The sequence below is a fragment of the Platichthys flesus genome, chromosome 5, assembly GCF_949316205.1.
Source record: "Platichthys flesus chromosome 5, fPlaFle2.1, whole genome shotgun sequence".
In the NCBI taxonomy this organism is placed as follows: domain Eukaryota; kingdom Metazoa; phylum Chordata; class Actinopteri; order Pleuronectiformes; family Pleuronectidae; genus Platichthys; species Platichthys flesus.
Genome location: NC_084949.1, coordinates 13,424,948 through 13,451,137, shown reverse-complemented (window position 1 = coordinate 13,451,137; position 26,190 = coordinate 13,424,948). Strand labels below are relative to the sequence as shown.

General features: G+C 42.5%; 1 protein-coding gene across 2 annotated transcripts; it reads left to right on the top strand.

Moving 5' to 3' along the window:
- The first annotated feature begins 751 nt into the window (after nucleotides 1-751).
- On the top strand, nucleotides 752-25,337 carry pik3r5 (phosphoinositide-3-kinase, regulatory subunit 5). Of its 2 annotated transcripts, none has more exons than XM_062387426.1 (18): nucleotides 752-985; nucleotides 11,395-11,510; nucleotides 13,976-14,091; nucleotides 14,204-14,272; nucleotides 15,544-15,682; nucleotides 16,317-16,386; nucleotides 16,912-17,086; nucleotides 17,764-17,932; nucleotides 18,053-18,121; nucleotides 18,354-19,255; nucleotides 19,420-19,545; nucleotides 20,041-20,172; nucleotides 20,291-20,384; nucleotides 21,105-21,181; nucleotides 21,379-21,472; nucleotides 21,824-21,906; nucleotides 22,657-22,772; nucleotides 23,996-25,337. In XM_062387426.1, the coding sequence occupies exons 2-18, from the start codon at nucleotides 11,411-11,413 to the stop codon at nucleotides 24,144-24,146; spliced, it is 2,682 nt and encodes an 893-aa protein (XP_062243410.1). In that variant the 5' UTR covers nucleotides 752-985; nucleotides 11,395-11,410; the 3' UTR covers nucleotides 24,147-25,337. The 2 variants fall into 2 exon arrangements, with proteins under 2 accessions (XP_062243410.1, XP_062243409.1); XM_062387425.1 differs by having other exon boundaries at nucleotides 19,417-19,545.
- The last annotated feature ends 853 nt before the right edge of the window (nucleotides 25,338-26,190 follow it).

Here is a 26,190-nt window from a genome sequence, read left to right as displayed (position 1 = left end):
AGGCCTTTTTGTAGCCTAGAAAAAATGGATGTGAGCCAATTTGGAAAATAGCAAATGTGTCCCAAATATCCCAAAACAAATGTGGGTCTCCTTTGGCACCTTTGGTTGACATGCCATGGCTTACTTGTGGCCCAGGTCTGGCAAACAGGGGTGGGCTACTCATGCAGTATGTAGGCCAGATGGGGGATGTGGGCCAAACTTGGGCTCAAACGATTTTGTTATGTAAACTTAAAACTTCATCTGCTTATACAATGATTGGCACAGAATAAAAGCCATTCTGCAATAGTTTGCTATTTACATTAAGGGGACTTGGAAGTTGTATGTTTGAGCTGAATACAAATATTAGAATACAATTATTGACACTTTGCATTCTCTTTTGCATTCCAAAAAAGAGAATGCAGTGGACCTTTGGCTGTGGAATGAACCAACAGTCCGATCAATAATGATCACAATATAAATTGTCATCAATATAAGTGGCATCAACGATAATCAACAAAGCCACAGCTTTTAATTCTAAACAAACACTTGACTCACGCATGTGAAAATAAACATGTCAAACAGATGACTTCCTTTCAGCGGCCAACATCCCTTCAAAATCCACATGCAGCCTCTCCAAACGCGCACGTAGAAACACTTCCCACCTACATGCACACGCACGCACACCAGCAGCCTCACTCTGTGTGTTCACATGCACTTCTTTCATCCACTTCCTGTTTGTGAGCGGCTGTGATGTGCGCAGCGCAGACGGGTTTGTGCGCAGCAGAAGCTTCAACGAGCAGAGACGGAGGGTGATGTCAACTCTGCTGCGCCCAGGATGTGGCTTCGTCTGTTAAACCGTGATGTGCGCGCTGAATGAATGAATGAATGGATGAACGGATCAGTGGATGAATGGCACAAGCACCGAGCCGGAGACGCGTTTTTGGCCTGGGACTCTTTAGACTTTGGAGACACAGGGAAACCATGGATGTTGGCCAGTGAACTGCAGGTAAGAGGAGGAAGGCAGTTAACAGGTGCATTTTATTTTGAAGGGTAAGTGTGTGTGTGTATGTGTGTCAGAGACAGACAGAGAGAGAGAGATCTGCGGATAGTTTGCTTTCTTCGATTCTGTTTCATAAATGTCTATCAGTAAGTAGTGTTGATCGATGCAAACATTTTCTAGACTACTTCAAAGTGCTTTTCAGGGCAAAATAAATTAAGAACTAAATGTTGAGTTAAATGTTGAAAATAGAAAACAAACTCACACTTATGTACCCCAGAAAAGAAAGAATCCTGTCCTGTAATGTGCATTAGAGACAGACCTGGTGCACATGCATCACCTGGATGTGTGTTTAAACATATATCCCGTTTGGAGCCTTGATATGTGTCTAATATTGCTTTCATATGAAATGTCAGAGAGGATATAAGGATATTGTCAATGTCCTCCAGCTTCATCACTTCTATCTGATATAGTGGAACACGTCTGTATTGGGCACTTTGGTCTTCATAGCTGCTCTAGTCAGAGTCCTCTCTCCGTCTCATGTTGTCTTTTAATGTCCTTTATAATATCCAAGTTCATTTCTCTGCCATGTGACAGCTTCTGTCATCAGTCAGCATCACAGTTAGAGCTGGGTGATGTGGCCAAACAACAGACTAAGATTAGTGTCACATTATTATTACTGTTACATTTAAACTGATGTTTGCTCCTGATTGCTCCGAAGTGAAGGTAGTTTGAATCTCCTCTTTATGGACAGACCGTGGAAAGTCTAGGATATTTGTCAATTAGGGGCGCACAATGTTTTGTCCAACATCCAAGCACAATTCCTGATTCATTGTAGGTTCAAATTTAAGTCATTCCCTGTTCACTGTTCGCCCTGTAGCTTGGAGCAAAGTCCCACTGTAGGCTATTGATGTTTTCTGAGATTTGCTCCTTGTTTAAGTACGTTGTGCTCTTCAATAAGGCTTGGAAAATATACATATAAATCATATATCCCAGTGAGTGACTAGCTTTTTTAAATAAATGACTTCTGACAGGACAGGGGCACTTCAGGGGCCAATCAGATTTTGGGGGGGGGGTCCGGCTCTGTGGGCAGAACATTACAACACTTGATAAACAGCAAAACATTAGCGAATCTGAAGTACGTACATTTATGTGTTACATCTCCCCACTGAACCTGCACTTTATAATAAAGTTCATTTCTCTCCTTTGATGAGAACTTCAGGAGTCTTGTTGTGAAGGTGATGGATCATTTCAGCGTCACGTGTAAAGGCTGGGCTGTCATATTGCTAGCAGACCCCCCCCCCCCCCCCCCCCCCCCCGTTCTACAATTTTGGGAACTTCTGCTTTTTCAGAAGCCCTGTATGATTCATGCCTTTAGTAAACTGAGGAAGTAGAGAAGAAGAAGCACATGTCAGGCAGGCGCCTGGTTGTTGACTGGCTTCAAATGTGAGCGTGTTTGTGTTTATAAATGGGAACATGGATTGTTATGTGTTGATCTCAGACGTTTGTGTCAGTACCTTAAACGGCTCCGTGAGTTTATAAGAGTTGCTCTTCCCGTGCTGATTGCAGTCTGTGTGGTTTGTGTTACTGAGCACGTGAGGACACACAATCCATCAATTATTTCTATGATGTCATTATTCAATTTGGTGCAAAAGAAATACCATTATTCAATTCATGATCTATTTTTTAATAGATTTTTTAATAGATACAGAGATGAGACAAGGAATGCAAGCAGAGAAAACTGACCCAGAAAAACACCTTCAGTTAGACACAGTCGTCTTTGAGGGCTCCACCCAATAGAAACACTGTTGAGCCAACGCCTGTACTCAACATCCTTTTACCACATGAAGCAACCACATGTCTGCCACATGCGGACTTTCAGGAACAGTATTTATTAAAAGGCACTGTACGTGAAAGAAGAAAAAAAACACCATAACATGCCCCCATTACTGCTCCTGTGGTGTCATCCAAGTGTCTGCAAGCCCCGACATTCATATTCTTTTTATTACGTCTGGAGATTTGGTCACCAGTAACTTTAGTTGTATTGGATTCTACCATAACACTGTTTCATAACACTAACACCTGATTCTCCCAAAGTGTTTTGTGGACTCTAACTCTTCCCCCGTCACTCCATCGGCAGAGTGGTGAGAAGATAATGAGTGGATTTTAATTTCTAGTTGAACGATCCCTTTTAAGGTCAGAGGACGTCTGTCAAGACCACACAGATTGTGATTTGTGAATATGGGCTAACAAATACAACTTGATTGATTGATTGAAATACAAATCCAACCTCATGTTGAGATAAGTCCAAGTCAAGTCACAAGTGTTAATGAGCAAATCTCAAGTCTGTTGCAAGACAATCAGGTTTCAGCGGTGACTTCCATGTCCCACAGCAGTCCAAAACAAATCTTAGTCTCATGTTTAAAACCTTTACAATGTGTCTGTTTTGTGTGTCCCCTTCCAAGTCAGGTCCGACACAACATGCAGGGGATGAATGTGTTTGGATTCATGTGAGGATGAGTAGCAGGGTAAATATAGCATTTATTTGTCCCTCCAGCCCTGTGGTAGTGTTTATGTGTCGGCCACATTATCACTCTCTCAGTGGTTGTTTAAGACCATAACATAAGACCAATATCAGGGTTAAACCTAATCGTCTCCTCCTGGCTTCATGGATTTCCCCCTGCCTGTCAGATAATGATTGTTCCCGTAACAGTTTCCCAATTTCTTTTACAAATTGATCAATTACACAATCAGTTGGAGTACAGTCATCTCCTGTTGTTGAGAAACATAAACTGCTGGAGATGTGTCGAGCTTGCACTAGAAAAAAAAAAACCTGGATTGCACACAGACACCACAGATGATGGACACGAGGCGCACAGTCCCACACTGTCACAATGTGTAGATGGCATCTAGCTGAAGTGATTGAAGTCTCCCAGCTCAGCAGTGTGTGTTATTCACAGCATCACATCCTGTTTGTCTCTTTAAAGCTGTGCTATCAGTCAAATCTTCATCTACACCTTTTTGACACATGGTTTGACGCCTACACCCCGTGTGTGTGTGTGTGTGTGTGTGTGTGTGTGTGTGTGTGTGTGTGTGTGTGTGTGTGTGTGTGTGTGTGTGTGTGTGTGTGTGTGTGTGTGTGTGTGTGTGTGTGTGTGTGTGTGTGTGTGTGTGTGTGTGTGTGTGTGTGTGTGTGTGTGTGTGTGTGTGTGTGTGTGTGTGCGTGTGCACAACACACCTGTTGTTAATCAAATACATATTCGGTAATGTCAGCTTTCTAAGCACCCACACTGTTTTTCTCATATCACACTTGGAAAATGCAAAGAGATTCAGTTTTTCCAAAAAGAGAACAGAAGAATTGTTCATGTTGTTGTTGAACTTGAGCAGACAAAGACTCACAGTCCTGTTTGTGTATCTTGAGTCGCCTCTGGCCAATAACCTGATTTAACAACTCATGATATTTGCATCCGATTTAGTTTTTATGAGTGTTTATTGAGGAAGTGAAGACCAGAGGCTACACAGTAAGGATTTCAAGTGACAAAACAACCCGTGTGTGTTGATGCTGGAGTTAAATGCAGAGCAAATGGTTGCATCACAGTGTTTGTTTGAAGCTGATACTTCCTGTTTGGGTTTTTAGTTGCACTAACTATACCATCTACTTGGGTATGATAATAATAAGTTGCGGTAAACCTAAAAAAGTCTAGATTCATTATGAGAATAGAATTATTTGCAAATACCTTTTGAAAACGTATTATTAATAATAATTAATTTTTTTATCGACGCTGAGGAGGTTATGTGTTCACCCCTCTATGTTTGTTGGCTTGTTTGTTAGTTAGCACGATTCTGAAAAAACTACACAACAGATTCTCATGAAGCTCAGTACAGTTTCAGGGAAGGACCCAATAAATGTTGGCGCAGATCTGGATCAGGTGAAGAATGACGCTCTTGAAGCTCAGATGTGAAATCAACTTCACTGTTTTGCACAGAGCCACAAAACAACCTGAGGGATTTTATTGTACACACACACACACGCACACACACACACAGGCTTCTCCTTAGTTTGTAACAAGAGATCCCCTCCATCAGCCTGTGTTCTCACCGGTAGCGACTGTTTGAACTAAAGGGAAGCACTTAGTTACACCAGGGCTTTGGAGTTGGACCAATGTTGTTTCCTAAAGCCATAAGAGACCAGTTCACATCCACAGGGTCAGCAGAGAGAGAAAGGGAGAGGGGGAATCACAGCTCTGTTGGGCCGGCAGAGGAAGACTGGATGTGAATATCAGACTCTATCAATCAGGTGGGGGCTGTGAAAATGACAAGCATGCATATACTGTAGAACACGCACGCACCTATGCATGCACACACAAACACACACACACACACACACACACACACACACACACACACACACACACACACACACTCTCCTTACTGGTCTGTGGGAGTGCATCTAAGAGTCTGATCACACCACAACAATAGGGAGGCACCTGCTTCCTCAGCAGAGCAGGGGAGCTATCTTCCTGTTAGGAAGCAGTTGGTTATGGGATCAGTGGGGGAGATGGGAAGCAGCTCGTGAGGATGGAAGGAGAGGAAAAAGAGGACAGCATGAGAAAGAAAAAGAGAGACACACACACACACACACACACACACAGGTGAAGGTTTTGTCTGGGAGATGTTGATACTCGTAGGGCTACACGGGGAGCACAAGAGAGCTGGATGAAAACACAGATAGAAGCAGCTAAATGATGTACTGGGCTTTCTCAGAAACCAGTTTGATGTGGAGCCGATACAAAAGTAATGTATAAATAACTATATACCTTCACCATTGTGACACAATTTAAGCTGACAGTGCGGTTCATCTGTTCGATTTGCAGCTATTGGTTGATATAACCTATTTTAAAGGTTTAGTTTCCTGTCTACGATGACCTGACTCGACACTGAAAACCCATGACAAGATTGATGGGCTGCCTGTCTGAGCAGCTGGGACCAATATGATCTGGGTTGAGTGTCAAAAAAGGTTCTCCCCCTGTCCTGTTGGTTTGTCAGAAGGATTACGCGTATTTCCGCCAAACTTGGTGGAAGGAAGAGACATTGGTCCAGAAAGAACCCAGTGAACCCAGTGAACCTTTTTGACATTTTCACCAATTTACCAAGGGGTAACTTGATGGATCTCGATGAAAAGATTTTGGAAAGATTGATATTTATTATGCAATTTGGGCCAGCTTTATTGAATTCAAGGGAACTGTCTGGCCTCAGCAGCGGTGTGCGCTCAACCGAGTGCCCCGTTCTAGTTTGGTGCTCTTCCTGGAAACATGATCAGTGTGATGACTAATTGGTTTTCATGTTGTTTCAGTGGTTTCTCGCGGCCCCTTCATTATTGGACGTTAGCTCTCGGCTAATTGTAATGTCTCCACGGTAAATTCAGAGATTCTGATTGTTCCACGCAAAACAAACTCTGCTTGTTATTGTCTGACTGCTGCAAGTTTTCAAACCATGAAAAAGTGGAAGTGACCTTGTTGATTCGCAGAGATGTGCTGCATACATCCTCTTATGAAACCTCACAGAATCACGCATTGGCAACACGACTCTCAACTGTACGTCAACAACTATGATGACACTCAGGAGTGAGGTTTTGCTGTTTTTTTTGTTAACACACTCAAGCATTAAAAGTGTTGTTGCTTGCCGCCAACATCCCCTCTTTAAGAAAAAACGGTTTAATGAGACCTGGGATAGGTTCGCCCAGAAAAAGGATCTCTGGGATGGAAGGATGCATTTGCTAGCAGCATTTGGAGGAGCCTTTGAAATTGGTCTATCCATGGGGATTGACACCATATGCTGTGAAGTGCAGCCTATGCAGCCCCTAATTGAGACACAGCTTGAACCCCCCCCCCCCCCCTGCCTGGTGTTCAGTGCCTTCAGCCTATGAGACAACATGTTCACCTCAACCTCTTCCCTCAGCATCCACTAGGCTTTCCTTTACATCCAATACATTGACCCTTCATGTTAAGGAGAGGCGGTGGTCTAGTGGCAGAAACTTGGACTATGGGCAGAGAAGGTCTCTGGTTCGTCTCTGGTTCGACTCCACAGAGAGACAACACTAGACGAACCTGGATTGATCTGTCCATAAATCCAAGAGTTTCCCTACCCTGTCTAGTGCCCCTGAGCAAGGCACCTTACTCCCCCAACATCTGCTCCCCTAGCGCCGTACATGGTCGCTCACTGCTCTGTGTGTCCTGCACCAGATGGGTCAAAAGCAGAAATTAAATTTACCTACCTGCATGAGTGTGCCTTTGCATGTCTGTGCATGTGTTTAGGACTAATAAATAAATGCATCTTAAATTACATATTGTAAAGGAGTGGTGTTAGCTCTTAAGAATGCTCCTATACAGGGGTTGTATATATCAGACAAATGAACTGATATCTTCAACAGGACTACAACTGTTGGCAGTTATAAACTTTCCTCGCATCGTGCCACCTCACATAAGGTCTTCCCCTCTTTATCACATTTGCATGTCTCCATTGACCCCCGTCCTCATGGCGTCTGACTTATTAGTTCCTTCCACTCTCACCAGGCTCTCGTCCAGCTCTGTCCACGCTGGACAATGACCGGAGCCCTCAGCACAAGTGTCCGATAGGCTCACCTCCATACACCACCTCAGCGCCTACTCGGGGACACCTCTTCTAACACAATACCTCTCGGGGGAGGAGGGGCCGCTGAGAAAAATCGGCTGCGTGGATGTGTTGTTTATTCGTGGAGCTGGTGGTATTGTTGTTGAGAGGTAACCGCAGGAAAAAGAGCAAAGTGCTGGGGGATAATTTGGCCGCTTGAACCTGCAGCTTCCTGCCCCGCTCCTCCAAATGGTGTCAGTGGTGAGGTCGTTTGTACAGTGAATGTGTGTTTCTACTGTATATCCCATTAGGTATATCTCTTAAGAATATACAGGCAGTTGTTTGTGCAACACGTGCAGTCTACAATTTCTCAGTGGTTGCGTGTTGTGTAGCTTATGTTCCCCTTTTGTTTACCTTAGAAAGACCATCATGAGGTTTTAATGAGAAACTTGCCTGAGGGTGTTAGAATCAAACTAACAGTACAAACAGATCTGGAGCTGCACGTTACATCCTGTTTGTTACTTTCGTTAAAAGAAACAGTTGTCTGAAGTAGTGAATGATTCTGTGGTGAATTTCACACCTCTGACCAATCACATTAAGCGTGATGCCGTTTAGTGTTCAATCTACTATGATTCAAACCGCAGAATAAGAAAAGAGAAAGACTTGGGAACGCTGAATATTGATGAAGGGAGCAGAAGATGATGAGTTTAAACTGTACCGCAGCTGCTTCAGGGCGTTATTCATTGAGTTTATTGAGAATTACATTTGTCCTGTTGGTTTGTGAACAGTCCCGGATCTGCGCATTTGGTTTAATCGTTTCTCATACAGGAGTTGGGCTGACTGTTGCTTTATCCTGGCTTCAGGTTGATTACATAATGTTATTCTAAACTTTGAGCAATGGCTACCGACAAATATCCATCAAATCATTCCAGAAATCTCTGTCTGTCCATGGCTTGCTCACATATCGAGAACCGTTCATCTTTTCGGCTTCACACTTGACATGTTAATCAAGGGCACAAGGAAGTGCAGTTTTCAATTTGATGGGATTTGAACACTGCTCCGTAGCAGCGGCTTCTCGGACTCAGCAATGTAAGTAACGTTTTGCAGTGTGTACGTTTTAGTCGAGCTCCACTGAACTTTGAATAAACAGATGAACAGCAGCATCAGGTTTCTGTGGACTATGTCCTGCAGTTGGTTGCGGCTCAATGACTACAGGTCACTTTTTACAGTTTATATATTACAGTTATTATCAGACCAAGGAGGAAGTTGTTCTCTTTCTAGTGCTACAAGCTTCGACAACATGCGTTTTGATTTGTTAGACGTGCACATGTTGTATTGGTCCAAAAAACCTAAGAGCCTCAATATCGCTTAGTAAAATTTTGCTTTGATTGTATACAGGGTTAGACATTTTTTAATAGCGTGAACGTTTTTCACACGAAAACAAAAACAAAAAACCTTGTATTGTGTGGAAGTGGCCTGTGGGTGGACCATCTCTTTGGGGTGAGAGTGAGTCATAAGTTGACACTATTCACTTGACAGCTTTCATTCACGGCTTTATATGAGTTGGGGAATTTCTCACAGGCACTGGGGAAATTTTGAGAAAATGTAATCAGACCAAAACAGCTTTGATGTCACTACTGATTCCTGTCTCAGCTCCGACTTCACTCCGCAAGCAACCCCGTGGCAGATTAGTTTAGATAAATGTAAACTAAATCTGTAACATATTCAGTTATATCTCTATCCAGCTAATCAATGTGGTCTCAAATAGTTGTGGTTCGTGTTTCCAGCACGTGGCTACATGTTACCAGAAAAGATCAAAAAGACCAAATCTTAAAAAAGCTCTGGAGTGTTTGTTCTGCAAAATTGGACATTTCCCAGTATTGGCATACATGTAATGTAGAGACGCTTTAAAAAGACATCAAACATGAACACAATGCATTAGCAGCAATCTCATCATTTGATTTCAATAAATGAATGAAATCAACATCAACCATCTTTGACATCAAATTTCATCAGTAAGATTTCCCCAAAAATGTTTCATATATCCCAATTAGCCAGCCTATCGAACATTGAGTGAAATGGACAATGTGTTAGGCAGATGCAGAAATTTGTATATTTAGAAATCAGAAGAGCATTAGTTTAAATGTAGAAATGGAAAAAAGGGGATTTAACCACATTTCTTTAGTCGCCTTACCTACATAAACATAACATTTGAGTGATGAAGTCACTGACGGGACATCCCTGGTAAGTTGTTATAGAGACTGTGTATGAACGCTGGTGACTTGTTTTCAAAACAGAACTGAAACCACTTACCACACCTGGGTTGCCCTGAGTTGCTGCATGAAAAACAACCCGACGCACGTACAACACTGAAAGTCCAAGAAAAAAGGTGAAGTTCAGCACATCCTCGGGTCTTCAGTGCCGAAGATGGGAAGCAGCCACTATGTTAATGTGGTAACACTGGAATAGCATGCTAGACTGTTTTCACAATCACCCCTATCGACAGCAGTTTCACATCTTGACCACAGCCGACAGGGTGAGGTTTACAGTGTTGTTTGTGTTGACTGTCGGCAGGAGGACAAAACCCCTGCGGAAACTGTTATAGAGAAACTTAGAACGGGGGGGGGGGGGGGGGGGGGGGGGGGTAATGCAACAAAACCCAAGGTAACGAAAAGCTTTTGGATCATTTTTAGATAATGTATAAATCGCAATGAAAAAATGTGTTTTGTTTAAAGAAAAAAAAACATAAGAACCATGAGTGTGTTAAATTTGGTGCAGCTTGATTGTATTCAAGGTGACTGTTGGGCCTTGGTGGAGGTATTTGCTCTACTGGGGGGGGTCATTCTAGTGTTTTCATTGGTTGTTCTTGGTGGATGGATGGGGAGTGGGCCTTGAGAAAACTCTCCGGGCATATTTGGAAATTATTTCCCATGCGGTTAATTGTGCATGGATTTGATGAAAGAAAAGCTTTTATATGTGAAATCACTGAGGCCTGTGTTTCTGTTCTAAACCATTGATCAAATATATATTGTGCAAAATGTATTGTTTTAGTTTGCTTAAATGTTTCTGCTGTCAAAGCTTGTTGGTTAATGTTTACAGTTGAGAGTTTAGATTAGTATGTTGATGTTCCTCTTAATATTAGACTTATTAATAGTGGACATAATCATTTCTTCTTTTTCCTGCTTGTCAATAGGTCTTCTGTGTGTAAAACTAGATAAACTGTCAATCATTCTCCTGCTTTACTTCTTCCTGGTTTGTGCTCACATGTTGATGGACGTGACTGACAGTGAGCAGAAGCTTAAGGTGTTTAGTTCTTGTTGAATTTAATGTTTTGAATTCATCACAGGTCACGTAACCGTTTTTGGGACTTCAAATAAAACCTGATCCGAGGCAGGGCAGCGTCCACAGACATGCCAGACAATTGTCAAATGAAGAACTTATTTTTATAATAGAGAACCAAGAACATATATATAATATGAAACAAGCAGGCATGTGTTGTGTTGTGTGCGATAGTTCAGGAATTGTATTGCAACAAAACAGCAGCAAGCAACTCGCGTGTCAACACCATACATTTGCCTTTATGGTTTGAGTATCTTCTTTGACTAAAGATCATTTTCATACCTACCAGGTGATCTGCCTTCATGCAAAGCAGATGGGATAGCTGTTGTGATACTCTGCATGAAAAGAGAGGAGTGTGTGTGCGAACATTATGCACCCCCGCTAAAGAATTTCAAGATAATACACACGGATAGAAGTTGAGTGTCCTATGTTGTTAGTTAATGTCAGGTCTCTCCGCTGCCCCTCCACAGAGCCTGAGCGGTGAAGATGCAGCACACCTCGTGCACAGAGGACAGAATCCAGCACGCTCTGGACCGGTGTCTGGACGGGCTGAGACGGAGCCCCACAGCGGCACACCACTGGAACGGTAAGACTCCACTGGCTGACACTGGCACACGCTGAGAGGAGTTTGGTTTTCCAGCGCATGTGGCAGCAAAAACAACAATTACCTCTGCCAAAGAGGTTAGGTTTTCCTCTGTCTGTCGGTTAGCAGCATCACACAAAAACTACTGTATGGATTACCACTAAACTTGGTGGAATGATGCTGCATGAGTTGGGGAAGAACCCTTGGTGTGGATCCAGATCTGGGGGCGGATCCGTTAATTATATTCATTCCGAGGTGGGGTTGTTTTTTGACATTTTGTTTTTAGATTGTGGATGCATATTTTGTACATCTTATAAATGAGAACTCGATGTAAAGACAGTTGTGTTTTTCACGTCATCGCAGCACATGTTTGACTGTATCTCCTGTTTTTTAAAGCACAAGGAGAAACTGAACTGAAAACACAAAGAGAACTGAAAAACATACTTGGTTACTAAGTAGTTCCCAGGGAAGATGGAAACCTTGGCCGTTCAGTGTCTGATTTTGTAGTTTTGCGGGGGGTTGCAGAATCCGGCATGGTGGTGCAGAGGTTAATACTCTTGCCTTTAAGCCTGAAGGTTCTGGGTTGGAATCTTCTGGCCCACCAAGGCCTCGCAAGTTTGCATGTTTTCTCCGGGTGTTCCGGTTTCCTTCCACAGTCGTGCAGGTTCTGTTGATTTGTGACTCTTAATTGGGTCGAGGTGTGAGTTTGAGTGAATGGTTGTTTGTCTCTGTGATGAACCTGTCCAGGGTGACCCCCCCCTCTCGCCCACTGTCAGCTGGGATGGGCTCCAGGCCCTCCCCGCGACCCTCAGAACGATAAGGTGTAAAAGCTCACTGGAAAGATTTACTCTGACACTTTTATTTAAAGCAGAATTAATATAAAACCAAGTGTAAAAACCAAAAGCCACATCGGATGATTTAGCAGCTCTGCCCAGACACTCATGATCACGTGTGGGATCAAGGCTTCCCTTTCTTTGAAATGAAATGTAACACCTTTTCTCAGAAGTTTCAGCCCCAGCCGACACATTGGGACGTGATATTTGCTGACTGCTGCGCTAACTCGCACAGAAGGCCGTTGTTTGTGCTCACTTTGTCGACACAAGGCCGCCGTGTGACAGGCGCTCCGCCAGCAAACACGGGGCATTCGAGTTCACGGGCGCCTGAGCTTGTTGTCGGTAACGCTGCTGCTGTGCTCTCATCAGGGAAATGTGTTACTGGTTGCTGGAGGAAGTTGGGTGAATCGGCAGGTGAGAGGAAGTGGTGCCACGGAACCGCAGGGTGTGAGTGAGGCAGAAGTTAGTGCGGCGCTGGGTGAAAACAGGCTTTATGGAATCGACATCAGACACCCACACGTCAACCAGTGCCAGATAAAGAGAATCATATATATATGCAGACATGTGCCGTGTTTTGTGCCCTGACATAAAAAAAGCTAAAGCTGCACCTATAGGTTTTCATGTTCTTCTCCTCCTCACTTCATTGTTCCAGTGGCGGTAAACGGTGCGACAAGTTGGTATCAAGATTACAGTGGCCATAATTATAATGTTATCAGTATTATCAGTATTATTTTTTAGTGTTCAGCATTTTATTTTTTTTAATCAGATGATATGATTATAATCAATATAATATATATAACTGACCACCAGAAATTCCACCAGGGCTTCCAGAGAAACCGGAAACTGTTGTCATCCCTAACCTGTTTTAGAAGATTTCCAGGGATGTGTGTGTTCTCTATGAGAGTGACAACATTCATGTCAACATGCACTTGTTTACAAAAATGTACATCTCAACAGAACCATCACAATTTTCTGAGGTTCATTTTCGTGCTGCCACCTTATCATAATTAACCCCCGGAGCTCAGGATGCAAATACACCTCTGTGCTTTAAATAGACGTCACACACTATGTGTTAGAGATGGTGTGATACTATCCTGTGCGCAAAGAGCAGCGGAGAAATGAAGCTACCGACAGGATGTTGGAAAAACATTTGTGTGATCCGAACCACTGCTGATGTGTTACCTCCTGGGAAACTGAGTTTGAGATGAAGGGATCAGTAAAAAGTAATTAATCAATCAATCAATCAACGGAAAGTTGGTTGTGTCTGGCAGTGATAGGCTTTAAAGAACTTTTGTGGATTGCTGCGGACGTGCGTTTGGTTCATGGCAGTTCAACAACACCAACCACAACACTACTCTAACCTATGGTGTTACATTCGCTTTCATTTTAGTACGCTAGGATTTCTTCAGTTTTACAGTTGAAATTAAATACCTTATATCATATAACGTTTCAGTGTTTGTTTAAAGTCCTCCATCAAGGAGCTTAGGGTTTCATGGTTTGTGCCATAGCTTTGCTCGAATCCCACAATAAATTGTATTCTTCTAAATGATCATGAGATTAATAAGTAACACGTGTGTCTTTTTCTCAATCTTCTTCTACATATGAACATGTGTGTCTACACGTGCTGTGTTTCAGTGCTGATGTGCTCAGCGGGTCAGTCCATGAACCGCTGGAGCCTGGAAGAGTTGGTGAAGAGAGACCCAGAGAACTTCCTCATCCTCTTACAGCAAATCATCATAAAGACCAAAGAGGTGAGAGAACAGAGGGCAAAGGTTGTGGTCAAAGGAAGCATATTGTCCAGTGCATGCATGGTTATTCTAACAACTCTCTGTATCTCTCTCTCTCTTACTGTTATTGATTTAGGTTCAGGAGCAGTGTCAGTATGAGCTGGTGGCTCCCCTCGCGATCATGTTCTCCTCCACTCTGCTTCAGGTACAAATCGTCTCCATCCAAACGTTAAACCATTGGTCCCCTCTCAGTGACCTTCTTAGTGTTTCACATACACATCATAGTGTTTTACGAACAAAAGATGAACTAGTTCCTCAATTCAAAACCACTGTGACGTTTTTTTAAGAGTACAACTGAGTCAAAAGCCTCTAGCACAGTTCCAAAAACATCTTCGTAAATCACAGCGTTTGCTGGCTTGACAAAAACAACCTTTAGCACATAAATACGCTTCTGTTTTGCAGTCAGGCGTTCACAGTCCAAGGCAGAACGGGTTGTCTGTGCTGTCACACTGTGGTTGTTCTTTTCAGGAGCCTTGTTTCCAAGTTTCAGTCCAATAGTGTCAGTAAATATGTTTATTTAATGAAACAGCATCATAGGAAAACCCCAGAGCTCATCTGTCAGATATGGAGCAGGTGATTATGTTGCCGTTTGTTAGTTTATGAAAAATATACCTTTGATGGTTTGTCATTAAACCTAGATAATGGAAATACATTTCATTATTACTGTTCTGTAGTGATTTACCTTATAACGTAACATTTTTTTTTTTTTCATTTTTGGGTGATTTATTTAGTAGATTATTACCTAATTATTCTAAGATTCCTGTTTGATAATTTAAGATTCAAGATTCAAGATTCAAGATTTTTTATTATAGTTAATGTAATGGTAATTATAAACAGATGCTACGCAGTGGACAGATTTGTTTCTGGAACTATATAATGTGGCGCACAGTGCTTGCATGTACTGTGGGTGATGTGATGAGTGTCCCACGTTGTTAGATTCAAACATTAAACAAGTTTAAAGTAAGGTTATTTTTGAGACTAGGAATTAAACCCTCACAGTAATGATACTGAGCGTGGTTATAATAAATAAAACTTAGAACACGATCAATTTGAACATTTATGTTGTCTGTTCAAATTCCATTGCATTCCTTATGGAGCAATGACTTCAGGTTAATGATGGGTTTAATTTATCGAACTATATTTTACAGTAATAATAGCATCACTTGCTCTGAAGCGAACCCTCTGTCATAGTTAGTCCACACTTATTCAAAGTTCATTTTAATCGTAATACATGTTTGATGTCACTAGATATATTTTTTAGAGTCATGAATAATGGCGATAGTTAGTTGATGGTCTGAAATGCAGGTTTAGGGGGCCCATGTCCTCTCAGACAGCTCAATCATAAGACATGTCCTTTCTATCCAGTCTCACTGTGTCTCAACACAACCCTGATTGAATGCCTGTCTTGTGTTGCAGACACCTCTCTGTCCTCCAGACAGTGCTCTGCTGCAGGAGGCCATCGAGGTGTTTCGCTGCTTCCTCACCTGGCCGGAGCCGTACTGCAGTGTGTGTAAGAACCTGCTGTCCACACTACAGCAGGAGCTCAAGGCCCCAGGTAAACATGGAGGACATTGTTTGTGTTAAGTGCATTATCTTTTTCTCTATGTGTCTATTTCTGACCGACTTGTTCCGTCTCTAACGCACAAGTTCTTCAGCTCATGTGTTCACAAGCGTTTTTCCAACTTTCCAACCCCTCCCCCTAGTGGTAGGTCAAAGGAATGCATTTAGAATGGGGCTCGCTTGTACGACAAACAGCAGCATCACAGTGAGGAACATGATAAAGGCGTCACATCGAACTGGACACTTCTTCATAGGGATGTGATATCGTTTTAAAGCTGATGTAAGTTCAGCTTTTAAAAAACAAAGAAAAGCAGAAGCCACACGTGAACACCTACGCTGAGAGTTACGGGAATGGTCGACAGAAGGAACACAACAAATATATACTTCGCTAAGAGTCATCATAACCTCTCAGGCAGGACAGAGTATAGATTTGTATAGGTTTTTCAATCTTTTATGAATTGAATTTTTTCATTTCCAATATTTAAGTGTTTCATGTATTTATATTTATGAAGACATGATATATGTATCTATATATCTATCTGCCGCTATTACACTGACTGTGTTTTTCTCTGCTTGTGTGGTTAAAACCATTAAATCAAATGTTTTTTGTGTTGTTTTTTTCCTCTCAGGGATCTCCTTTCAGAGACTGGTGAGAGAGGAGCAAGGCCTCAGCACCTCCAGCCACAGCTCCAAGATCATGTAAGTCCACAGAGTGTTGTGGTCGTGTTATACACACATGTATGTATGGGGGGGTTCCAGAGGGAGGAGGGGGGCAGCTTTCGAGAAGGCTCTGTCACCCCAGGTCTAATGCTTGGTCCTGTATGTGGAATGGAGGAGAGATTAGCATCAGAGGAGCCGAGGCTGCGTGGGGGGGGGGGGTGAAAAAACTTTCTACATCCTTTGACACTTGTCATCGCTCCAGCTCAGATTGTGCGTCATCTTTACACTCTTGTACCTCCTGCTCTCTGATTGAGATGTTTTCCCCTTTATCTCTGTCGTCCATAGAGAGTTTATCTGATCTTGCTTCACACTTAATATATCGATGCAGCACTTTCCCACAGTCAACTCGCCAAAGTTAACCAACATTTGTGGTTAGCACCTTTTGTGGGTGTTTAACTTGGTAAGTCCCTTTTCCTCCCGACTAAACCCCCACCAGCATCACAGCCCTCTGTTTGCATCCTCCACATCCACACGCCGGTGACATCATGTGTCTGCTTCCTGCAGGACTGTGCTGCTGATGAACCCGGGTGAGGTGCCCGCCGACTTTCTCTCCGTGGCCGAGCAGCTCAGTCAAGTCAAGCACTCACAGCAAGAGACGTACATCACACTGATCAAACACGCCTTCCAGTCCACGCTGGGCACCAAGTACCCTCTACAAAGCATCCACAGAGCCCTGCAGGTACGTACTCAAAGCAAAGACTCCAAAGATGGACGGCATGACATCTCCACAACGTGTATTGATCGCCATCTGGTGGCTGTCAGAAGTATTGAAAACTCTGTGTCCTCTGTTACTGGATTAGAGATTAGCCAGATTAAACACTACAAAGTGCATTTCAAAAAATTTGGGGACAGACTCTGATTCCAATATTCAAGTTCTGCAACTTGTATCGGGAGAATAGTTTTAATTTCTGGATAGTTGGAGGAAGTGATGTGTCATCCAATTAATTTAGAGTCTATGGATCAAAGCAGTTCTCATTATTTCAAGATATTAATGTCTTGAATTGTTATTCACATAAACACATACGTTTATGTTTCCTTATCAAAGGAAACCTGACCTATCAATTTAAACTACATTTCACTTTAGGCCCTGTTTGCATGCATTTCAAATGAACGATGGTAGATTATAATATTTCAAGGTAATTGCATAGAGATTTTACTTTATATGACCATGTAATCAATATCAAGGAAATATGTAGCGTTATATGTCTACTACACTTTAAAGCCATATTTTTGATGAAATGAATGTATATAAATTATTAGAACTATTTCTTTAAACTCTATTAAGACAGTTATTTTAGAATTTACAAGGGGGTGATAATAGATGAATGATTAATATATTATCTCTCATCTTTGCAGGAAAAACCTGTGGATGAATTGGCTGAGATCTTTTCTGTGGTAAGCGACATCTTGGAGACGGCCGCTGCCATGGCTGACCCTCTGAAGGGACGTGACCATGTGATCCAGGGTCTGGAGGGACTGAGGGAGAGAATTAGAGTCCCAGCATCCAACGGCAGGAAGTGTGATGGTAAGAGGATGGATTTTTATAATACACCCAGTACATCACATGATTTGGATATTTCAGTTTCTGATAAACAGCGCTCTGATTGGCTGTTATTTCGCTTGGTTTCCTGTCCCAACCTTGCAGGGATGCTACAGACGCTACCACTGCCCACAGCCAAGTGTTACATGGTTCACTGGGAGAAAGACAACTTTGGTAAAGTATTCAGTGTGAGGCCTCTTGTCTCATAATTCATCTATGATGATGTGCAGTTTTCATTTCTCCTTTCAGTGCCAAGAAATCTATCTTCAATTTGAATATGACATAATAACCATATTTCCAATACAACGCATATTCCATTTAATTTGGCTTTAGCTCATTTGATGCTCTTTAGATAGCTTCTGTTCTGCTGAATGTAACTCATGTCTGTCCGTTTGGATTCCTGCAGATGATCTGAACACCCTCTTGGAGCACGGCCCTGACGATCTCAGCGCTAACAGGCAGGCTGAGGAGGAGGAAGAGGAGTTAGACATTGATGATGACGATGAGAGGGATGGGGCAGGGTTTGATGAGGAAGACGAGGGGGAGGAGGATGAACATGACAAAGAAGAGGAGGAAGTAGATTTGCCTTCTATGACTATCATCCCTAACGACTACAATGTTAACCACCGGGCCTCCACCTTCTCCACCATCTCGTCCCTGTCCACCGCTTCCAAAGACTCCATGTTCTCCACCCTGTCTGTGACCTCGGAGTCCTACGCTCAGTCGCTCTTCTCCGTCGCCTCCGGAGCGGACAGTGACTACGTCGACGATTTCGAGGACTATATCGGCTCGTACCCTGTTGTGGAGAAATGTTCGCCCAAGTCGAGTAAAGCCTTGCCTCGGCTCAGCCAGCACCTGCACCGGTTCTTCTCCAAGAGCCCTCGCTCACTGTGCCGTGCCAAAAGCTTGGGAAACAGAGAATCTAAAGACCTTCTGGTGGTGCGAGAGAAACGCTCCAACTCTCTGCCGCAGCAGGTCCAGCTAAGCAGCTTTGAGCCGCTGCTCCAGCCCCAGAGTCAAACTCTCAGACATGTGTGCTTCAGACGGAGGCCTATCCTGAGCAGTGACGAGGAGAGTAAGAATATCACTCTGAGGGTGGTTGTGTTTGGTGCCGATCATGTGGCGGGGAAGGTGGCCCGGGCCTATGACAGCCTGAGGCGGAAGGAGAGCGCGTGTCCACGTCTCAGCAGGGTCTTCAATCTTCAGTTCTACTTTGTGCCGGTGAAGAGGGACTCGGCTCGAGGTCACCTGGGGTCACCTGTACCTCTCCCTCAAACTGGAATGCCAAAAGGAGCGGCCCTGTCTAATGTAAGCAGAATAATCAAGCCCCAACCTAACCTCAAACACTGAACACAAAGATTGGTTCACAAATCCATTCTTGAGTTTGGGTGTATAAGAAAGCCAGATTTTGACATGGCCACAGCGAAGGAGTTAAATAATTTCTATAATTTCTGCTTTTTTGTTTAAAGCAGGGTCTTCAGCTCTCGAGCACAGGGGACAGTACCAATGACATTGCCCATCTCCTTGGTATGTTGGACCCTTGGTACGAACGAAACACCCTCAGCCTGCTCAACCTGCCGACCAACGTTGTCTGCCAGGTACAACTGGAATCTGATTCCTATTCTGCTTCACCTTAGTTATCATTATAAAACAGGAAGCGGGCCACATCAAGGGAAATAAAAATGAGTACTAAAAGTTGTACTATTACCTAAAATAAAGTCAATTTTGGACTAGGCATCATTTTACGGGGGAAATATCAGAAGGTCAATATCTGCAGTATGACAATGTGCTTGTTTTGAGATTATGGATCGACGAGTGGATCTATGACATGCATAGGTTTCCCTTGCTGGTTATTCCGAACCAACATTTTTTTAATCTCTATTAATTATTGTCAAATTTTTTCCTCATTAAATTAGGAAATTTGTCTCATAACTTTAGAATATTATTCTCAAGATCTCATGTATTTATGTCCCTAATACTGCATTGCATCATTTTAACCTTTCCATAGTGTCAACCACTTTGTTCATGTTATATCCTGCTGTGTAATTGTATTAAGTGTAGACATTTTAAAATGTTCCTGTTGTCTTCTGCAGCAAACCTCAAAGACAGAGTCAGAGTCCTACGACGGTTCGTATGAGCAGCGTCTTCCCATCATGGCCGACCTGCTGCTGTACTACTGCCGCTACGCTACCCGGCCAGCGTTGATCCAACTCTATCAGGCTGAGGTCAGACACACAAAGACACACACACACACACACACACACACACAAACACATCTCTGAGTAATAAAACTGTTATATTCAGAAATATTCAGTAATCTATAGAGGATCTTTGATGTTGCAGCTGACGTTAGCCAGTGGTGAGAGGAGGACGGAAGTGTTCATCCACTCCCTAGAGTTGGGTCATACTGCAGGAACACGAGCCATAAAAGCCATGGGTGAGTGTGACACACACACTCACACACGCACACACACACACATATCCTAGCAACGATACCCCAGTTAACCAAACCCTCCACGTTTTTCCGTGCAGTGGAAAGCTTCATCGGTTATTATGAGGTCGAGACTAGACAGACTTTATGGAAGGAGGAACATCTGTTATTTCCATATCATGATTCATACTTCTACTTTTTCTGGTTTCGCTCGTCACCGCCGCTCGCACTTCAGATTTTTCATTTCCTTTGAGAAGTAAAGATGTAGGGAGATAGTCAGGCCTCGTGTTGGGTGGTTGTTTACTGTGGAACTGAATGAGTGAGCTTTGATTCATTACTCACTAAACTACTCGCTAGTTTTTTTTTTCTTGACTCCGCCAGGGAAGAGGCTTTTTCACCCATGTCTGTTGTTCGTCCGTTGTAAGCAAGATCAGACAAAAACACAGAACAAACTTCCTTGGTGTGGGTCAAGAAAGAAATTATCAAATATTGTAGCGGATCGGGATCAGGGGGCGGATCCAGGAATTATTTTTCACTTTCTTTAACAATGCCAGATAGAATGTTTTCCACGTTTTCTTTGGGAATAATTCATGTCTCCTAATCATAGTTGAGTTAAAATGCAGCATTGTTATTTAACATGTTATTGATCTAATCCAAAATGTCTAACCTTTCCATGACTCCAACATGGATTAATTATTTGTGTGTGTGTTTCCTCTCTGGATAAAGGTGCTGCCAGTAAACGGTTTGGTATTGATGGTGACCGAGAGGCAGTGCCTCTGATGTTGGAGGTGGTGTACAACAGGGTAAGATGATGTGCTATTAATTCACTATTAACGATTGTGTCAAAGATGGTAACTAAAGGCGAACAGGCTTTGCCCATTAGGGCCTTGAGTCTCTGTACCAGGTTGCATGAGGAGATTAGACCTGCCAGTACTTTATTGTTTTTTTTTAATCACCAGAGCAACAGTATCTTCACCCTCCCTCCCTTTCTCCTCCCCAGGTGGTTATCAGTGGGAGAAGCCAGTGGAAAAGAGAATCGAAAGTCTGTACTTCAGTGAACTTGACCAAAGCGTGCAAGAACCCTGAGGAACTAGGTACGTTGCTGCTGCTGGCTGAGAACATGTACACTGGAGTCATGCCTCACCCTGATGTACTGTTCATGATGAGATCTGAAAAGTTATAGTTTCAATTTTATATGTTATAGCACTATTCTTTTGGCCCAGATTTGTGCCACACTGTCATACTTTTAGGCACCGCACGTTTGCCAAAACAGGCTGAGATATTTGCTATTTTACAAGTGGGCCTCTTGAGGCTCACATCCATTTTATTTGGAAGACCAGAAGTGCTGCATCATTGCCTGAAGTGTCCCATACTTATATTCTATCAGGAACGGGTATTGAGACAGCGATGAAACATTTGCTGTCACTGTGTGTGTAATTGAACAGACTCAAAGATGGAGTGCCTGCAGCTGATGATGACTGAGGTTGTGAAGAGGCAGAACGGCAAAAGCAAGAAGGGCTACAACCAGGTGAGCTAAATGTGAGCGCTGTGTCGGCGGTTTGTGGTTTAAAAGAAAAAAAAAAGCACCGCGGCAGCTTGCTTTCATAAACAACTCTGAAACACGCTCCCCATTTCAAGACCTCAGCGCTTCCTGGAAAGCATCTCCAACTCGTATCAGACTACCCTCTTATCTCTCGTATGTTGAGAACAATGAGTTTCTCACTGATGTCTCGATGGTACAAGAAGCCACTACACACAGGAAACACTCATGTCTGGCACTAACATTGTTTTTTGTCTTTAGCTTAGACTCTAGATTTCTAGTAGTCAGTACACACCTCGGAATAGTATATTGAAATGATTGTCAAAAGCAGGGGATATTATTATATCAAATTGTATGTAATATCCACCGATTTGTATAGAATAAAAGTTCAAGTTTCAAGTTTTGTTTGTCATATTTAAGTTAACACAGGTTTACCAGCAAGACAAAAAAATGTGGGATGAGCTTTTACAGGTCAGCTCAGAAATACAATAAGATAAAAAAAGAATTGTAAACTAAACATTTAACTTAGGTCAAAGAGCTCAGCACAATATAAAATGATTATGCAATACTATATATACTATATATATTAATATACAAGTTTAAAACCAAAGGAGCAAGTGTAGTCTGTATTATATGTATATTTTGGGATTGCACATTGAGCAGGTATACAGAGGATTGTTGGACGTGAACTGAAATATGAGTGCTGAGGCCTAATGGCGATGTCCTTTCTGTCTGTAGCAGCTGAATTTGACAGAGGTGAAGGTGGATAAGGTGCAGGTGAGCGGAGCTGGAAACACAACCTTTGCTGTGTGTCTGGACCAGGATGAGAAGAAGATACTACAGACTGTCACCAGGTGAGGACTTATATAGACACACACACTCTCACACAACCTTGTAATTTCTTGGCACTTATTGATGCATTCCCCATCCCCTTAGCCTAGTGCTGTATACTCACACATGGTGTGCATATACGTATATATAATTGTATCAGATGTTCTTACTCGGTTCAATTAATACCTATCTTAAATATAATTATCTTTTTATGAATTTTATGTTATTATTTATTATTGCAATCATTTATTATACATTGTCAGATTAGCATTCCTCATCTGTTTTAATTCAACAGCCCAGTAAGAGGCCCTATAGGTCAGGATAATTTTTTTATAAGAACTAAGCTCCCTCTGCCCTGTCTGTGTCGGTGGTCTTTAAACCTTCACTTGTTTTTAAAATGTATTCACTTATTTATTTATTCCTTTTCTGGTGCGATTTTAACCAAGCAATAATGGTTTGAATTGGTTTGAGGTGGTTTTAAACCCTCACGGCCCCCAAGTGCCCCTGCCTTCCTTAGCAATCATTCTGAGTGCTACGTTTTTACACCAACTTAGCCTGACCCTATTTCTAACCCTAAAACCAAGTCTTAACCTTTCAACATCCCTTTGAACTATTGAAGACCGGCCCAAATATCCAAAATGTTAAAAATGGTCATATAAAAATACAGTTTAAGTACAGACGCACACATACAAACAAAATGTCTAAATGTCGTTCCATTCATGTCTCCACCGTCTCTCCACCCACCTGGATCCTTTCTCGCCATAACCCAGTTTACTCTGAGAAACATAGCTGAATAGAATGAAATCTCTCGATATATATTTATATAAAACATTATATTCATATACACAGGACTTGAGGCGTCAACCAAAAGCTAATCAATCAACCAAAATCACATCACACTAATGTGAATGAGGAGGCTGAGGCAGCTGCTGAACAAGGCGTGTTCATCTGGTTGTGGGTTTTATTTCCTGTATACTTCTTGTTTAGTACTGTAATGATTTCTAGTTTTGTTAGCATGAAACTGTTTCCCGAACACCAAGTTTCGGGCACGCCCTCCATCAAACCTTAATGCAACGCTCCAGTGTCAACCACAGGCTTTACAAGAGTTATTATCTGACTAACCCTCATTTCTCTCTCTATCTCTCTCTCTCTCTCTCTCTCTCTCTCTCTCTCTCTCTCTCTCTCTCTCTCTCTCTCTCTCTCTCTCTCTCTCTCTCTCTCTCTCTCTCTCTCTCTCTCCCCAAAGGTGTGATATATCCGTGTGCTATAAACCCGACAGTTTCACCGACTGGAGACTAAGAAAATCCAGGACTTCCGCCCAAATCCAGCCTCTGCACCCGACCTTCTGCTCCCTCCTCTGCCTGCCCATCGTCACGTTCAGCGGGGCACTTCCCTGAGGCTGGTGACCTCTGGTTTGGGTGGGATATGGACACAGACTGCAGAGGAGCAGTGCACAGAATGTCACGACTTTATCTTTCATGCCCGGTGGAAAGACATGGACGTGAGCAGAAGGGGTATAGCTTGAAACCTGCAGACCAGGCCATTGTGTTCATACAAACACATATGGTTTACTCCGGATGCAGTAGTTCAAATGATAATGAGGTCAAATTTGTCTCTGCCGAGCAATCATTGACTATTGTTCAGGAAACTGTTCAAGCTTCTGTCTTTGGGTTTCGGTTCCTCTTTTCATTTTTTAAGAGAAGTGGCTTTACCCAGTAACATGAGAATTGAGTTTGGTCAAACAGGGTGAATGAACCAAGTCTTAGGTGAAAGGACAAACATGTCCTACTGAGAGAAGGACTGTGAAAATGTAGAGATCCTCTTCGAGTCAAAGCAAAATAACTTTTCTCTGGAACGACCTGTATGGACATGAAGGATCATGGGAAAACGTTTACACCTGCAGAGAAGACTGTGACTTGTGACTATCAGTCTACGTGACTATATCTGAGAATGGACACTATGAATCAAAACAATGATCAAGTTTGTAAAATATTGAATTACACGTCATATATTTTTTAATGTTTGTTGTAGCTGTACTTAACATTTCTCCTAAGGAGTAACATCGATATCACTGTCTTAACTGGAGTTTTAAATACAACCAGCAGGGGGCTCTGTTGACATTCCCTTTGATTTCACATGTTGTACAGATGAATCCAGAGTTGGCGACTTTAAATAAAGTTTAACTTTGTAAAGTTAGTGTCTAAACCATGTTTTATAAATAGTGTTCACCTCATGGGAGGATAAGGAAGGAAAATATATATATTTCCAAACCAAAATGCACGTTTTAATTTCATAAGAAATGACTTTTTTTTGTCATGACATGTTTTGAATCCGTTTTGTTGCTGTAAAGGGATAATAACTGGATCACCTGACTCAACGTGAAATAGTTGCACTGCATCTACGTTTATTTTATGGAATCAAAGCACTTGAACATTAGATGAAATGAATTAGGTACTTTAATATTGTTCTCTACTCTCTTTACACACCTTCTCTGATGGAATACTCCAACTGCAATATTGTTTTTTATAAATATATGTATGTCACTCATGCAATTCTATGTAAGTGATCATTAAAATATATGAATATATTTCTATATTTGTAATATATGTCTCCTATTGCATATTAACTTACATTTAACTGACAGCTTTGCCAAATTATAGATTTTCAACTACCTATCTACCTACCTACCTCTCTGTCTCTCTCTCTATCCGTCTATCTGTCTAGCTGTCTATCCCTCTATCTCTTTACCTCTCTACTTCTCTACTTCACTATTTCTCTATCTCTATCTCTCTCTACCTCTCTTCCTCTCTATCCTGAAACTGGTGTTCTAAAGAGAATGTATGGTTAAGCGCGCTGATTGGTTCCCAGCGCTGTGTGACACCTCATTGGCTGGCAGCCGCAGTGGGCGTGTAGCCGTCCGCCAGCGGAGCGGAGCAGAGTAATGAAACAAGTGGATCCGCCGGAGGCAGCTGTGTGAACAGGATGATTCAGGTAAGTTCCAACCAACACTCAACTCATTCATCCTTTTAGAACCTTGAACTTGTGGTGAAGTGTGTGTTCGACACGCGGAGACGGTGAAGTTTACTTTGTGTTGGCGGCGGGCTGACAGTGCAGATGGTGCAGTGTGTGTCCACCTGCTCACGGTGTAGATTTAAAACTAAATCCAGTTTATAAGCGACTTACAAATATGTCCTGATTATTTTATTTTTTTAAAGTCTCGCACTGCTGAGCTGCTGTTATGATCTGACCAACATACAGTAGATGATCCCCCCCCCCCCTCCTCTCTGTTTTGAGTCAGGCTCTATAAAGAAACACCCATCATGCCCTATGACATGAGAAGACAGGAGGGACGGAGGCCTGTGTGTCCCCCCTCCTGAGATAATAGCATGGGTTTGATAACAGTGGCTGGTCTGATTGAAGCCTTGGCTCTCTGTTGTGTCT

Excerpts from the sequence above, each read along its gene's own strand:
- pik3r5 (XM_062387425.1), top strand. The coding sequence starts at position 11,411 with ATGCAGCACACCTCGTGCACAGAGGACAGAATCCAGCACGCTCTGGAC. Across the intron at positions 14,092-14,203 it reads TCATCATAAAGACCAAAGAG|GTTCAGGAGCAGTGTCAGTA; the intron begins GTGAGAGAACAG and ends TTATTGATTTAG. Across the intron at positions 20,385-21,104 it reads ACGAGCCATAAAAGCCATGG|GTGCTGCCAGTAAACGGTTT; the intron begins GTGAGTGTGACA and ends CTCTGGATAAAG.